The following is a 15,856-nucleotide window of genomic DNA, read 5'->3' as shown; positions in this document are numbered from 1 at the left end:
TGAAGCCTGAGAAAAATATTTGACGCTATTAATAAGTATTTCCTCATCCAGACACTGAACAAATTTATCCACACTTGTGTTCACCCTGCCACTTTCCCGGGGGGAAATTGATGGTTTAGAGCTGAAATTGATGGCTTAACACAATTGGGTTTTCTGCAGATTGCAGTTTGTTCCGATTTAGCACTAAAGAGCAGCCTTCCCAGGGAAACGCAGTGGGGCAAAGGCAAAGGCACTCAGACCCATGCCTAGAAAGGATGGGGCAAGCAAAAAGTTGCTTGGAGCCATGCTTTCTAGGCACAGAATGTCCTGTGTGGATGAGGGCAGAGATTGGCCAAGTTTTCACTAGGTAAGAGCACCGAGTTCTCTCTATCTCAGTTATTTTATGCTTTTTTTTTTTAAATGTTCTCAGAAATATATAGGTGCTGGACTTCAATAAATAAAAGATTCATTCAAAGTACAATTTATCATGGGAGTAGATTCTAATGAATTCATTTCTTTCCTCACAGGAAATCAGCGACAATGAAATTTTGGAACTGGTGCACAGTGCTCTCGGGAGGATGACCGTCATACGGCAGATCTTCCCTCTGTCAAGAGAGAACAATCAGCGATGCATGAGGAACAACCACCGGATATCTTCGCTCCTCTGTGACCCACAAGAAGGTTATCTTCAAATGCTTCAGGTCAGTAGCATATCCCTGGGAGGAGGTCATGACCTGTGACTTTACTAGGAAAGTTTCACGGGAGTAATAGAACAGGAGAAATGCAAATGGAAGGACTAAGGTCTCAGTGTGTTCCACATACAGGATGTAAATGGTTGTTGGCCAACCCAATTATCTCCTTCCCCTAGTTTCCAAATGCTTTAGATCTAATTTTATTGGCAGCCCATTGCACTGACTCCTGTCAAATCCTCTTGGGAGGCTACTTTATGTAAAAAGTATGTTATGTTCTATTGCCATGTATTAAGCAATTTCATAGGCACAAATGTATTAACTAGGGAAGTTGAACATGGAAATTTTGACAAGAGCTGTGCTGAAATGACTTACCTGGTTTTTGCATTCCTTGGCGTGTGTGGAAATTTACAATTTTTGACGCTTGAGAATATTCTCGTGTGGTTTGGTTGTGTGAATATAGATAACCGCTACAACCCTAGAAAGAGCTAAGCACTCCTAAGCTCATTCAGAATTTCTGACCCAATATCCTTTAAAAATCAAATAAGACTAAACAAACTGTCATAGCCAGGACTGTGAGAATTATATTCAAAATGTCCTCACAGGTACATTGGATTCATGTTTATACATTATCCCATACCTAGAAGCAAGCAGGAAGCTCAAATTGTGGGGAAAGGAAAGAGAATAGGGCTTTTCATTGATTGTAAGGAAGTCATAGGAAGATGCTACATCAATAGTCCACTAGACTCAGGAAAATGTCAGGTATTAGGCCACCAAGTCAATTGCAGTCTTTTTGAAAAGGAAAAATGAACATGGCATTCTTCATTGGACTTGCTTAAAAATATCTAGTTCCAAGAGATAATTACATGCTGGAAAGATGATTTTCCCAAGGCCATCCTCCTTGGTAATTGTTCACCTCACTTTAGTTGGAGGGGACATCCAGAACAGGGCCTCTGAAGAGGATGTTAAGCTTTGGGTATGTGCACATCTGATGTAGTGATGTCTGTCGACTTGAACAGCTTTAATAGCTACGAGTGGCTAGTGGTCATGATGACTATATGCTGCCTCCAAGATCAGAGGCAATTTGCTTCCAAGTGCTAGTAGCTGAGGAACACTAATGCAAGAACTTAATTTGTTCTGGAGGTCCGTTCTTAACCTGAAGCACCACTTTAGCTAATGTGGCCTCCTGCTGCCGCTGCGCTGCCGCCGCGTGATTTCTGTTCTCATCCTGAAGCAAAGTTCTTAACCCGAGGTACTATTTCTGGGTTAGCAAAGTCTGTAACCTGAAGCGTCTGTAACCTGAGGTACCACTGTACTATTGTCCCAGTCTCCTGTTGGTGGGCTTCCTATACACACCAGGTTGACCACCACGGATTCTGGGCTAGAAAAGCTTTTTGGTGTGGCCCAGTGGGGCTCTTAAGTTACTTCCCCACCCCACCTCATTGCTGGAGCCAAAGCACCTCCTCTTGGGCCGTTGGAGATTCTGCACCTGCTCAGTCTTCCTCTTCCAGTTGCAACTGAAGCAGTAGAACAGGAGTGATGATTATATTAACTGCTCCCCCCACCCAAGACCTCAGATGTTGCTTAGAATGTTAATGGTAAAACATTTACTGCTTTCTCTGCCAGATTGGAAAGAGTGTTTCGGTGTCTTGTTTCCTTTTGAAATGTCCAGTAGTCATCAAATCAAGTTAATATATAGTAATAAATAATACCTGGCCCCCTTTCTTACTAGCTGTTGCTGGCTCTGTTTTGCTATAGTAAGCAAGCAGATTTCTGCCATCTTCTTAGGGTAGTATTTATTGGGGCAAATAAATGCAACTACTTAGAATATAAGCCAATAAAGAAAAAATGTTTAGGTCACAGCATATTAACTTTAATCTGATAGAATTAGCTAAAATTCTGCCGGAGCTACTTGGTTCTGAATGTCCTCGTGAACAGCACCCAGAGGTTTTCTTTATTGGTGACAAACCTTGTAAAAGCTCTGTCTGACAAGCCTAGTAAAACTGTCCATAAAACTCAGACAGTGGAGCACATCGCTCCTAAATTGTGTGTGCTTTGACTGTGCAGTGCCTACCTTATTCCATCAGATCTCTTGCCAGCATTGTCTTCTGGCCCTCATTTGGAGCCATGAAGCCAAATGTTTAAATAAATTTAGGTTTTGTTTGTTCCAAATCTCTCAAGTGGGAGGATTTTGATGGAAGGTCTTGACAGTAAATGTATGCAGAGAATTAGTCTGGGAGGCATGTTACTACATTCTGAATCGTGGTTGAAGCCCTGCTACATCACACACAGAGACCCTGCCATGGCACAACCTGCCACACAGTGGCTTATGTTCGAGTGGCACTTTTCTATGAGTTGCAGATGTTTCTGGGATGTGCTCTCACTTTGATCATTTTACCCTATTGCTCTTCTTTACGCTACACATTTCTGCCCTGCTGACCTTCTCACCCCTGTTAAACTTTAAGCCTCGGGATCCAGATTGGCTTTGCTTTGCAGACCTTTGATCTGGCTGCAACAACGTGTGTGGGGCAGCAGCAGCATGCATTGGTTTAAATGCCTAAAGAGAACCTACAATTATATGCGCGTGGGTTCTCTTCTGACATTTAAGCAAGTGCACACGAGTTAGGAGAAGAGTCTTCTGTCAAGACAAAGCTTGCCTTTATGTGCATTTTTTCCACCCAGATTCAAAATCTGTCAAGGTCTTTCACTGGGGCAGTGGCACACCTCAGGGTAGACAATTATATTTCCGCACTGTATTAATTTATTAACATACCTCTAATCCAAGCTATATCAGGGTTTTTTTTTAAGTGGGTTTTTTTTTGGGGGGGAGCTATTGGGTTGTTGTTTTTATTTTGATTATGTATTTTGTGGTTTTATATTTTGATTTTATTCTGTGTACAGGTATCAATAAGTAAATACCAGTTGATCTCAGGGCAAGATACAGCAATCAAACCAAAAAACATGAAGCGTAACCAATAATAGTCATGTTCAGCATAAAATCTTAAATGCTGAGCACCAGCAAACATCACAAGCAAGTCAAATTCTAAGCTATTCTCACCATAGGCCAAATGCCTGAGTAAAAAGCCAGGTTTTAATTTGGTGTGGAGGAGAGCCCTCTCCCACCTCACCAGATCTTAACTTTAAGGCAGGAATATGTAGTGAGAGGTGCTCTCTTAAGTATCATGCTCTCAATGCATTCAGGGTTCTAAACATTATGACAAACACTGTGCAAGTGGGGAGGAAGCATATTGGCAGCCAGTTCAGTTCCTTTAGGATTGGTGTTGAACTGCAAACTCACTTCCACCTTTTGCACTATTTGCATGTCATTGTCAAGGGCAGCCCCAAGCAGAGTGTATTGCAGTAGTCTAACTGGGAGCTTATATGGAGCATGGACTGCTGTGGCCAGACTCTCTTTCTCCAGGAACAGTTGTAGCCAGTGGGCCAGCAATAACCACCATGAACCACTGAAACTACTTGAACTCTGAGTGACGACTCTAGGAGCAGTCTCAGACTGTGTGCCTGTTCCTCTAGGGGGAGGCAACTAGCTAAGTCTAGAGCAAGTCTGTTACTCAATTTCCGAATATGCACTGCATGCTAGGAAAATGGTTGTCCCATTCTTCACTCTATTGAACAACATACTATATATGAGCTATTAAACACTAACCAACACTTTCTGGCTGAGGGCCCTCAACTGTTTATCCTGAACCTGGGAGTCAATTGCAGTATCTCTTGCACATTTGAACTGGAAATATGTGTCACGTTAACATTGCTTCCCACAATGGAGACTAATTTCATCTTAATGGGATAATTGACCTATAAGTTCAGACGTCTTGCCATCATTGGACGTCACCAGTGATGTGACCTGGAGGCAAGAAGAAACACACAGTGTTGCACTGCTAGAATGTTGAGTAAGTTGTCCTAGACAGAATAAGGGTAATATACTGTTGTGAGCACAGATTTTCAAAATGACTCCTGCTCTATTATTAGTTGTGCTGTGTGATGCAGATCATCCATTACCCCTGAAATAATATATTTACCAGCTAAGGTGTAGGGTTTCTGTTATTACTGAAAAATAATTTCACAGCTCTGTGCTTCTGGGTTGTTGTTTTTTTTTAAAAAAGGTTATTTCTATTCACATTTTGTGTGTGCTTGCAGGAACTGATTTACCTAAACTCAGTATGTTCTTTTGAGTTTTTATATTTAAAATATGGGAAGAAAGGATCTGAGGCAGCTGACGTTACTCCGTCTAAACCCCAAAAATAAAAAGCATTTATAGTACCGTGGGGGATTGAAGTAGTTAAACACACATGCTACGAGCTGAGTTACAAGTTCTTAGTTCAAACATAATCTTAGCCATGAAGTCATAGACTTCTGATTTGTCACTTTGGGAACAGTTTGCTGGACTAGATGGGCAGGCTCTTTTAATGTTCATTGAGTGCTCTTACATAAACCAATAGCTTCAGACCTTATTCACCCTGAGCTGTAATATGACCTACTTTACAGGTTTGTTGTAGATGTAAGGTTATTTTGAACTTCAGTCTGCAGAGCCAACAACAACAACAAAACATTCTTGACGTACAGTAGATATTAACAAGCTTGAGGTGCAGTACCCCATAGACCAAAGGTGGAACAGAAGTCTCCCAGCACCACTGATTGGGTTTGTCTTTTCAGAAAGGCCCAGAGCCAATTAAAAATGGTGGCAATCCAATAAGATGATCCAGGAGGAAACCATGGTCAATGGTACTGAAAGCTGCCAAGAGGCTGAGAAGAACAAACAGGGTTACATTCAACCCATCCGTTCCCTGGTGTAGTCATCCACCAGGGTGATCAAGGCTGTTTCCATCCAATAGCCAGGCCAGAAACCAGATTGCAATGGATCTAAGTAATTACTTTCCTTTAAGACTGCCTGGAATTGAAATGCCACCATTCTTTCAACGTTACTGAAGAATGAAATACTTGATACCGGACAGTAATTGCTGCCCTTTTCAAAAGCGCCAGCACAGCCTTTTGCCTATGCTCTTCTCTTCTCCTTGACTTCAGCATTGCAAAATTGCACTATGCAGGGATTTGGAAGGACTGATGTTTCAATGTGGGTCATATCTGTATCAGTCACTACTATGGCTACTGCCTGCCCAAGCAGTTCCTGATGTTTATAAGAGCAGTCTGTTAGTTTGATCTTGACTGCTGTAGTCCATTCTAAATGTCTCTTAAGGAATAGGGAAAGAATATATTTCTCCTACTTCCACCATGTTAGATCTTAGTTAACATTAGAAGTAATATTGCTCTATGTACAGCCCCTCTGAGAACCTTTCATCAAAGTCAATAGTCTATGGATTGATTCTCGAGATAATTCTGGGGTCTTTGGAATGTATGTTAGTACAGTGGAACCTTGGTTCTCAAACGGCTTTGTTGATGAACGAATCGGCTTCTGAATGCCGAAAACCCAGAAGTAAGTCTTTCAGTTTTTGTACGTTTTTCAGAAGCTGAACATCTAATGCTGCTTCTGCTTGAGTGCAGGAAGCTCCTGCAGCCAATTGGAAGCCACGCCTTGGTTTTTGAACATTTTGGAAGTCAAACGGACTTCCAGAGAGGATTATGTTCGAGAACCAATGTACCACTGTACCTTTTATGTGTTCTCTCTCTCTCTCTCTCTCTCTCTCTGTCATTCTTTACTGGAACAGTGTAGAAGCTGCTTCCCTATAGAATAGCTTCTTGCCACTCCACTAACTTATTTAAAGAGAATTCACATAGGTTGGCTAAATGGCCTGACCTTTTTTCAATGACAGCATCATCTATGAGGTCCAGCCCACTGGCAGAGGAAGAGGAGTGCGGGGGGAGTGCACCGCCCCCAGCAGCGCGATCCCCAGGGTGCCATCGCAGCTGCCCCCCTGCCCACACTGGGCGCCTCACCCCCAGGGCACACACCCTACCCCTGTGGGCAGTGTGCCACGCCTCCAGGACACATGCCCTGCCTCCACCTGCTCTCCGCCCCCGGTGCTGGAGCATGAATCTCTACCGCTGGTCCAGCCATGTGGATGTGCCTTTCAAAGTGCTTTGGAAATATGGGAAGGAGAAATGTGGTTTGATATGGCATGATAACAGGAAAAGAACAGGAATGAAATTTGTGTGAATAACCCAGTGACTGTCAATCTGCTCTCAGAAACAGAAGCCAAGTCATTTTTGTCAATCAGGGGTTGTTGGGTTTTTTTTGCCTAAGGGACACGGTTGAGATTGAATTTGTGTCCTGCGATTACTAGAAATCTTTTGTTACTCTCAGAAGGATGTTGATTCTGTGTGTGGGGGGGTTTATGCAAGTAACTGAAGGACACTTGTTACTTGAAAGATATGAACAACGGAGACAGAGAGAAATTGTTCAGGGAGTTATAACTGTGTGTAAAAGAGCAAAATGAAGAAAAAAGAAATGAAAACTGAGTATTGGTGAAAATTCCCTGACAGGGTGATCCATTAAATAGTGAAAGAGTTGCTGAAAGAAATGACTGTAAGTCTTGTCACTTGAGTCTTTTAAAAACTAGAATGGACAAAGTAGCAGAAAATAGCTGTATTAAAAAAAAGAGAAACCTTACTGTCATATGAGATGGACTGAATCTATTTGAATGGCTCTTTTGTTTTTGCTCTACCTTTTTTTCTTTTGGGTCCCCCCCCCCTTTATGAAGAAACCTTACAATACAAAATACAGAGTGCAAACAGTACATCATTTTTCTTTTGTTTCAAATACAACAAAAGAAGACGCTTTTCAGTCTGCAAATGCTGATCCCATAAGTATGTCAACCACAAACTTCATCTATTTCTGACTTGGACGATTTTTAATTATTCCAAACTGTAACATACTTTTGAGGGTAGAGGGGGCCTCGTTATTTTATTTTTATGTAGGATAAGAAAGAAAGCCATTTGACACAACAAATCTGTTTCTGCTTTTTCTAGCCCTTTGGTCACAAAAACCTGATGGGGAAACTTCTCTGCTACTGCTAGCTTCCAAAGCCTGCTGTGCCATCAATCTCTCCAATTTTGTGATTTTTCTAGAACACAGCTTAGAAAATGGAAAGAGTTGGGAGGGACTGGTCCAGGAGAATGAACAGTAAAGGGTAAGACCAGAAGGGAGGAGTCTAAGAAGAAAAGAACAACTTGGAAGGGGAATAGCTGAAGTAAGGAAGGTTGATGCTCATATATATTGGTTTGAAACACTGGACCAAATTTTTGCCTAAAGCTTTCTCATTTCCTAGGTCATTTTAAAGCTCGCTTTACAAGCATTTGTGTGCAAAACTGCTTCCAAAAGAAATTGACTTTTTCGCAGGATCAAAAGTATGGGGTAGCAACTCCTTGATAGGATGTCATCTAACTTCCCCACAAACAAATCAGAATGAATGGTCAATAAGCATCCAGCATCATATAACCTTCCCCACAAACTTCGTACAGATGAGGCAGGATGAGTTCTGTTTTGGCTCGACTGTCTCTTTGAGCTTTAAGTATATAGTTGAATTTTGTAATACCTTACCATGTGAATACACATGGCTCTAAGACTCTCCAGAAAATTCTGCCTCTGGATGAGTGGCATGTGTTTCAGTTACCTCCATCTGCTACAGTCTTGACAGATGACAGTTGTGTCCACTCATGGAGTGTGCTTGGCAACTGAAAGTCTTGGGATACTCAGCCTGAGAACGCATTATTCAAGCAATGGCATCTGGCAACGGGCTTGCTTTCCTAGTTTGTGCTCTCCCCATTGTCCTCTTGTCTAACTCGATACCTAACCTTTCTGAACCTGCCATAGGTATGATACTGGGTCATTCTTCTGCTGAGCTGCCTTATTCTCCTGAAAGATGTTTCTTTTTGATTAAAGGAAGAGAAAGTTTGAAAGAGTAACTTCCAATAAAAGAAAGAAAGAAATTGTTCCTGATCTATTGAACTTGCTCAGCAGTAGAACGTTCCAAGTTGCAGGCAGGTTCCCCCCTTTTCACCATTATATCCTCTTTGTTCCTGACTGCCGGGTGAGGTTGACAGTTCACCATACCAGTAATTTGCTCCTGGATTTCCAAGTCCCCTTTTAACCTAGTTTGGAATGGACCCTGTATGGGGTTGACCTACACACATACACTTGATTTTGATTTGATTTCCCTTCCTTCCTCAGCACTTTCTGACTCGGAGCTTAATGTGTGAAGTGGCTCCAGTGACGAGCATCAATTTTAGGCCACACTGGATGATACCCAAACTTCTCTGAAGTGTTTGATCTGGGATTATTCATTAATGTGCGAATCATCCCATAGTGCAAGATTATACAAGTATATTCTGAAGGAAATCCCGGTGTTCAGCGGGGTGTATTCCCAGGCAAGGAAGTATAGGATTGCAGCCTTAATGCATCAGTGAAGGCCCTTTGCATGTAACCTTCACTGTATGGGGGCTGTTCTAACAAATCTCTTTTCTCAGGGCTATTTTTTCAGCCAGAACTCACTTAGTTCTGGGACCTCTCAGGTGGGCACCATTGCCATTATATGAAAACAAGGGATGGATTCATGGTGAGTTCCTGCATTTCATTTTCTAGCTGCAGTTTGACATATGAAAGGAGCTTCTTGTGGCAATGTTGACCAAGTTTCCAAGCAAGGTGATGCTGGCATGGTGAGGAGCTACATTGGAGGGTTCCTTCCATGAATACTAGGTCTTCATTCTGACATTGCTTGCTGAACATGTTACACCACCAGAGCTCCTGAAAAGACTCTCAAAGAACATGGATTATAATGAAGATGGACAATATCACCAATTCTTTCAGGATGTATTATGCAAAAGTAATAAGAAGTACTTTTGTATGTGTCTAGTAAAAGGTACCTGGGTCTTGCAGTGGAGATGGTTGTCTTGCTGTTCTTATGTGCATATTTAGAAATGTATTGAAAGTAGCAAAGGGGCTTCTCCATTGCGGCATCCTGACTTTGGAACTTCCTCCCCCTTGAAATCAACCTATATTTCAGGCACTTTTAGGCACCAGGTTAAAACCTGCCTTTCTGCTCAGATTTCTAAGCTTTCACTTGAGGTGGTTTTAACGGCTGTTTCTACTCTTGCATTTTTAGTGTATTGTGTTTGGTTTTGCGAAATGTTATTTTTACCTGCTCATAGATCTCCAGATGTGGGGCAGGAAACAAATTGTCTGAATAAAATAAAGTATTCCTTCTCCCAAGTGTGTAACGAGGAAGAATCAGCAGTGCTGCACAACTCAGTAAACCCAAATCAAAAGTGGTGACCTTGTTTTTATTTTCTCCTTAGCACTCCTTTTCTACCAATCGAGGCACACTGCTCCCGAGATAATTCTTCAGTTTCCTCTTTTCTCATGTCTTGAGACCACCTGGGCAGGGCTTGCATGGCGGTTCAGGAATTTACATGAATTCCTTGTTATCGTGCACCTCCATGTGCAGTGGGTGTTTGCAGCAAATTGAGATTTGTGGTGGTGCTTGAGGTAACAAATGTGAGCAAGCTTCCCCCCTTTCCTCCTTCACAGCATTTCCATTTTTGGCAGCAAAAGTGTGATGCTGTAAATATCTTCTCTGACACCAGAAGAGAGTTGTGTGAGGGAAACGTGTTCACTTCTATGAGTCCGTAACGGATGGGGCCCCTGAAAGCGATTTGAAGTGACAGCAATGTGGAATTCTGAATGTCATTTTTAAAGGAGGAAAGGTAGCTGGAAAGGTTCTTGCTGTATCTAAAGCATGGGAGGGAACTGGGGGAAATTAGTTTGACCCTGATCTGGAAACACATTTGTGGTGGTGTTGTTTTCCTTCTGTGCAGCGAACTGCAAAGTTTGAAGGGGCCTTTCCGTGTGGAGTGATTTTAGTAAGTTGCTGGTGGAAGATGCAGAGTTTGAGTGATGTGTATCTCTACTTTGAATTCATGTATATTTTCTAAACTTTTTTTTGAACAATTCTTGTTTTAAGGCTGTCATGATTTTTACTGATTGGTTATTAAGCTTAAAATACTCAGTTCTGTAATTGTAAATATTTTTAAATTGTAGATTTCCCTGACAAAGGATCAGAGTGGTCTGAAATGTGATGGGAAATAGTGTATACTATTTTTCCTACCCTGTGCTTTTTGCTCATTTTCTCAATCTGAAATTTATTCGGTCCCCAATTTTCTGCTTAGGTTTCCTACCTATAAGCAGCTGCTTACAGCTGTGCTTCTTGTGTTTTTGTAATATAGTTGCAACCCTATGCACTGCCAATAGTGACGTCAAAGGCACCCGCAGTTTCTACTGTTTGATTTTTGGATTCCCTGCCCGTCACTTCTTGTCACCATTTGGACCTCTGGAATGTTCTATTTTCCACTAACATCTGCCCCCTCCATACTACCTGCCCATATAAACATATGAAAATACTTGTCCTTCAGGCATATGAGAGAGAAGTGGATTCTGCCTTAAAGAGAACGTGCACATTAACAAGGAACAAAAAACCTAGAGTGAGAGCGCACATACTAAATACCATAAACCAGGCATGGGGAACCTGTGGGCCTCTGGGTGTTGTTGGACTCCAACCCCTATGACCCTCAACTGTCAGGACCAATGGTCAGCGACTGTGGAAACTGTTGTCCCCCAACATCTTGTGAGCCACAGATTTCCCATCCCTGCTGCAAACAGTGAGGGAAATGGGAAATAGGCAAGCTTTCTGCATCCTCAAACAGCAGTTTTTTTGGGCAAGGATATATATATATATATATATATATATATATATATATATATATTTCAAAATAGAAGATGTTCAGAATGAACAGTCTTCAAAATGAGGACTATTTGAAAAGGCACCACATGTTATATAGACCTCAAAAGGAATTGTCTGGTAAATACCCAGGGATGGGGAATATAGCAATGCAGGAACTGTGACAGATAGAACATGAAGTCAGTCCTAGAGCTTTCTATAGAGAGAAAGAGAAAGTGTATTCTTGGAAAAAGATGCTGTGACTTCCCTCTCTCCAGAGCTATAATAGAACAGTTCAAACCTGAGAGTATGTGTAGTGCATTTCACGCTGGCTACTAAAACTCAACTCTACAGTGAATTACTAATATGAAGTGTGGGTGTGAAATGGAATTCATCAGGGAGCAGAAGGAATCTGGTCTCTCACTTTCGGTACATTAAACAAAATGGTATAGTTTCACCTTCTATGCGTAAAGCCTGCTTTTAAGTGAGCTACAGAACCCCGATGAGAAGCTCAGTATAAAAGGAGAACGGGGAGTCCAACTAAATGACAAATACTTGCTTGAACGTTGGCTTTTGAAATGTGGTATGAGGAGACAAAAACTGGAGTTGGGTAGAATAATGAGCTGCAGACTCAAATCCCCTGAGGTTAAACTTTGGCTATTTTTGCAGCTCCATTGGCACTCTGATTTGAGTCTCCTAGAGCTACCTTCTCAGATTTAGTGATATTGGTGCAATAGCATCAATAGTGTAGGGCAATCAGAGTTTCCTGCCCTTGCAATATTTTGGGCATGGATGCAAAAATGCGCCTGTAAGGCCAAGTCACAATTCAGAGCTCTTAAAATAATCCTATTTAATCTGCCGTCAGTTTTGTCTTTGTAATTTTTAGACATGCTTTCAAGGTGTTAGAGGCAAACTCAGATATCAGCTTGCTTGGAGAGTGACTAAGGTTAAAAAGAGAGAGAGAGACTTGTGCTTCAAGGCCCAGGTGTACACCCCCAGGAATAATAAAAACACATTGACACAGAATTTTAGTTTAAAGGTTAATGGGCAAAATTTAGGCCACGACTTTACTGATTACAGAAATGCGAGTGGTATTGGCTTAGGCATTGGCAATAACTATAACTGACTCCTGCCCGCCTTGCAGAAAGTCTGAAAGGGTAAACCACCAACAGAGGGAGCTCTGTTGATGAAGCTCACCCCGGGGTTCCCGTTGGGGCCTGGCATGGCCCTAGCCCCTCAAGTGGACTTTGGATGAGATCCAGACCCACGAATTTCTCTAATGAAATACCCTTGTACCTGGAGGGGCAGGTGATGGCCACACCTCCCCTCCCCCACATCTCACTAAGCTAATGTCTAACCGCTTAACCTTACAAAGTTGTGACAATTGCTAAGAGGTAGGCGAAAACCAAATGGCCAGTGCCAATCTGCCAAATGGGGGGGAAAAATCCTACCTGGCCCCTGTTCCAAAACAGTCAGCCAACCGGTGTCTAGAGCAAGGCCAGGGCGTACACTTAAAACTAGGGCGGGTGGGTGGGTGTTCAGCGGCATGAACCCAGATGAAGCCCTGACAATGCACCACTGCCTTTTAAAGGCCCCCACAATTATGCCACCACTCTCTAATTGGCCAACAGGCCAGTAGCGCAAGCGCGGGGCCACTGTGGGCTCGGGATCATCCCCCTTCCCTCCCCCTGGGTGTGTGTGGGGGGGGTGCCCTGGCCCATGCGCAACGCAGATGCTTGAAAAGGAGGATCCGATTTGTAGATTTATGTGGGCTGTGTCAGCAGCCTAACCTGGTCAAGAATGAACATTTTGCATTGAATTCATCTGGGGAAGAAAATACAGAGATATGGGATTCTGGCTATGGAGAGATGCCAGGTATTGAACTCAGAGGATGGTAATCTCAGTTGACTTACTCAAGAGTCTTACTCAGAGTCAACCCATTGAAAGTAAAGAACCTGACTAAGTTAGGTCCATTAATTTCAAAGGTTTTATTCTAGTAAAACCTAGAATTTCTACATATAATGCATGTGCTCTCTAGAGTGCTGATTCCTTCTGTATCTTGCTGTCATTTGTGAAACCATAGCAAAATAGGTCATCAACAATTATTTACATGATGGGCTTGCTATTGCTTTAAATATGAATCAGTTCCATGCTTGGTTTTGCCTACCCCACCATACCCTTAAACATACTGGGGATTCTTTGACAATTTCCTCATATCTATATGTACGTTTTTCTTTTGTCCCTGTTTTCAGGTCTCCAACCTCTATCTCTATGACAGTGTGCTCATGTTGGCCAACGCCTTCCACAGAAAGCTGGAGGACAGGAAGTGGCACAGCATGGCAAGCCTGAACTGCATGAGGAAATCAACCAAGCCTTGGAACGGAGGCCGCTCCATGCTGGAAACGATTAAGAAGGTAAGAATAGGAAAATGGAAACCCAGCGGGCAGACTGAGCAGGCAAGCTTCCTTACCAAGGAATTCACGTTGCTTTGGCATGGCAGGATCAGGAGGAAAACGGAGGATGAGCTGGGGAACACATTGGCCAGGATTCAGGGAGAATAGAATAGAAATACTTTATTGTCACTGTACCACTTGCTTACAGTGAGATTAAACGAGCCCCCCTCCCCCTCACAATCTCTCACTCCTTGTTACACTCTGTGTGCTGTCGTACGACCACCAGCCCCGAACATCAGCTGCAATATTTCTGTCTTCCATTCAGCAGCCTCACGGCCCATGGGTAGAAACTGTTCTCTAACTTGTTAGTGCGGCTTTTCATGCTTCTATATCTCCTGCACAAGAGCAGGAGATTAAAAAAGTGCTGGCCAGGGTGTGAGTCATCCCTGAGAATGTTCCTCGCTCTTCTGAGACAACGGTCAAGGCAGATGAAGGGAAGAATTTGCAAGAGGTTTTGTGAATGCCGACATAGACCTATCTGGGCTTTGTGTCACCTCTGCCCTGCCCCACCCACCAGTCCCCTTCTTTCCCAATATAAAATGAAACAACAAAACAAAAGCCTTGTGGAAGGAGGAGGAAATAACAAGTGGCGAAGGCCCTTACGTGGCATGAGAAGGGCCTGTGCCCCATGATGTCTGGGAGAAAATGTCACATTGTGTAGTGTTGGCTGCTGCCATAAGCCTTCTCACTGATTGCAAATGACCTCGGAGTGTCATTTGCTGCTGGGGATTATGGGATTTAGCAGCCAGGTGTCTCTTTTCATGATTGGAGCCCTCTACCCCCTTCTACTTAGCTGAGATAAGTTATCCTTCTTTGGAGAAGGGGAAACTGGGGAGACAAGTGTAGGGTAATAACCCCAGTTGGAGGCAGCCTGCTGTGCCCTGCTTGAATTTAGCATCCTAGCTTTGAATAGTCATGCCATTCTTGCAGCTCTGGGCATGAAGAATGAGAACTGAGGTTTTGTGTTCTAGGTTGTGGTCAGTCCCCAACATTATCCAGACATGCCAAGTATGGCTTATATCTGCACAAGGCCCTCAGAATTCTGTTTTAGATCCAAATAAAATATTTTCTGCTCTTTTGGCAGTTCTAGTGTGTGTTAAATCTCCCACAGGTGCTTAGGAGTATTAAATGGTCCTTGCCAACATTCTCTAGTTTCTTTACAGAATGGGTTCCTTTAAAAAAAAGATTATTATTTTTCATTGATGTAGATTAAGATCATACAATGTACAATTTACATAAAAATCTATTTATTTTAAAAATGGATTCTATTTTAGAAAATGGGTTCTATTTTTAGAAAATGGGTTTTTGTGTTTGTAAACTATTGTGGGCATTTGTGGTGCTTCTGATACATGATGCTACTTTCAGTTTCATTACACTACTTTTGTGATTTATATAGTAAATGTCCTAAAACTAATGGCCTTGTTTCCTTAGGGTCACATCACTGGTCTCACGGGTGTTATGGAGTTCAGAGAAGATGGTGCCAACCCCTACGTCCAGTTTGAAATCCTTGGAACCAGCTACAGTGAAACATTCGGGAAAGATGTGCGGAGGGTAACAATGTTTTCTCTTTTTTTCTGCTTTTCTGTTCACACTGAAGGAGAGTTACATTCTAATTCCCTAGGGATAATGCTACCGTTTTAGAACAACTGGTGGAACTGATCTTGCTCACAGCACTAAAGTCGTTAACTGTGGAAATAATATTTTCTAATTTCTCACACACCTAAGCCATGAGAGATAACCATTTTAGGCTGTCAGGATGCAGTCCAGAAAATTGTTCTCAAATGTGCTATATTCCTTAAAATATTCCAACAATGAGACAGTGAGCATAATTGTGAAAATGTTAAGCTCTACTTGTAGGTATTTCCAGGTGAATTATAGTATAATTGGTATAACTAAGACCTGTCCTACTTGGGAAACAAAATGTGATATTTTATTTCTAGTCCCTGTAAAATCTTTCAATGCAGAGACAGAGTGTTATACTGAAAGAAAGATATGACTATGTAGAAGAGGAAATAAATTTATTTTATTTCTGTTCCCCAAGGCAGCTTAC

General features: G+C 42.3%; 1 protein-coding gene across 6 annotated transcripts in view; it reads left to right on the top strand.

Moving 5' to 3' along the window:
• The window catches only part of GRID1 (glutamate ionotropic receptor delta type subunit 1), a 696,635-nt gene that overhangs the window by 557,902 nt on the left and 122,877 nt on the right, over positions 1-15,856 (top strand). For 5 of the 6 annotated variants that reach the window (XM_083439933.1, XM_083439935.1, XM_083439937.1 and 2 more), the window contains exons 6-8: positions 507-680; positions 13,606-13,767; positions 15,238-15,357. In XM_083439933.1, the coding sequence (XP_083296059.1) occupies positions 507-680; positions 13,606-13,767; positions 15,238-15,357 (456 nt within the window). The remainder of the gene's footprint in view (positions 1-506; positions 681-13,605; positions 13,768-15,237; positions 15,358-15,856) is intronic. The other variant, XM_083439934.1, reaches the window with a different exon arrangement.

Source organism: Podarcis tiliguerta (genome assembly GCF_965153285.1).
Source record: "Podarcis tiliguerta genome assembly, chromosome: 5".
Classification (NCBI taxonomy): domain Eukaryota; kingdom Metazoa; phylum Chordata; class Lepidosauria; order Squamata; family Lacertidae; genus Podarcis; species Podarcis tiliguerta.
Note: the sequence above shows the minus strand (reverse complement) of the source record. Positions and strands in the feature narration are given on the sequence as shown.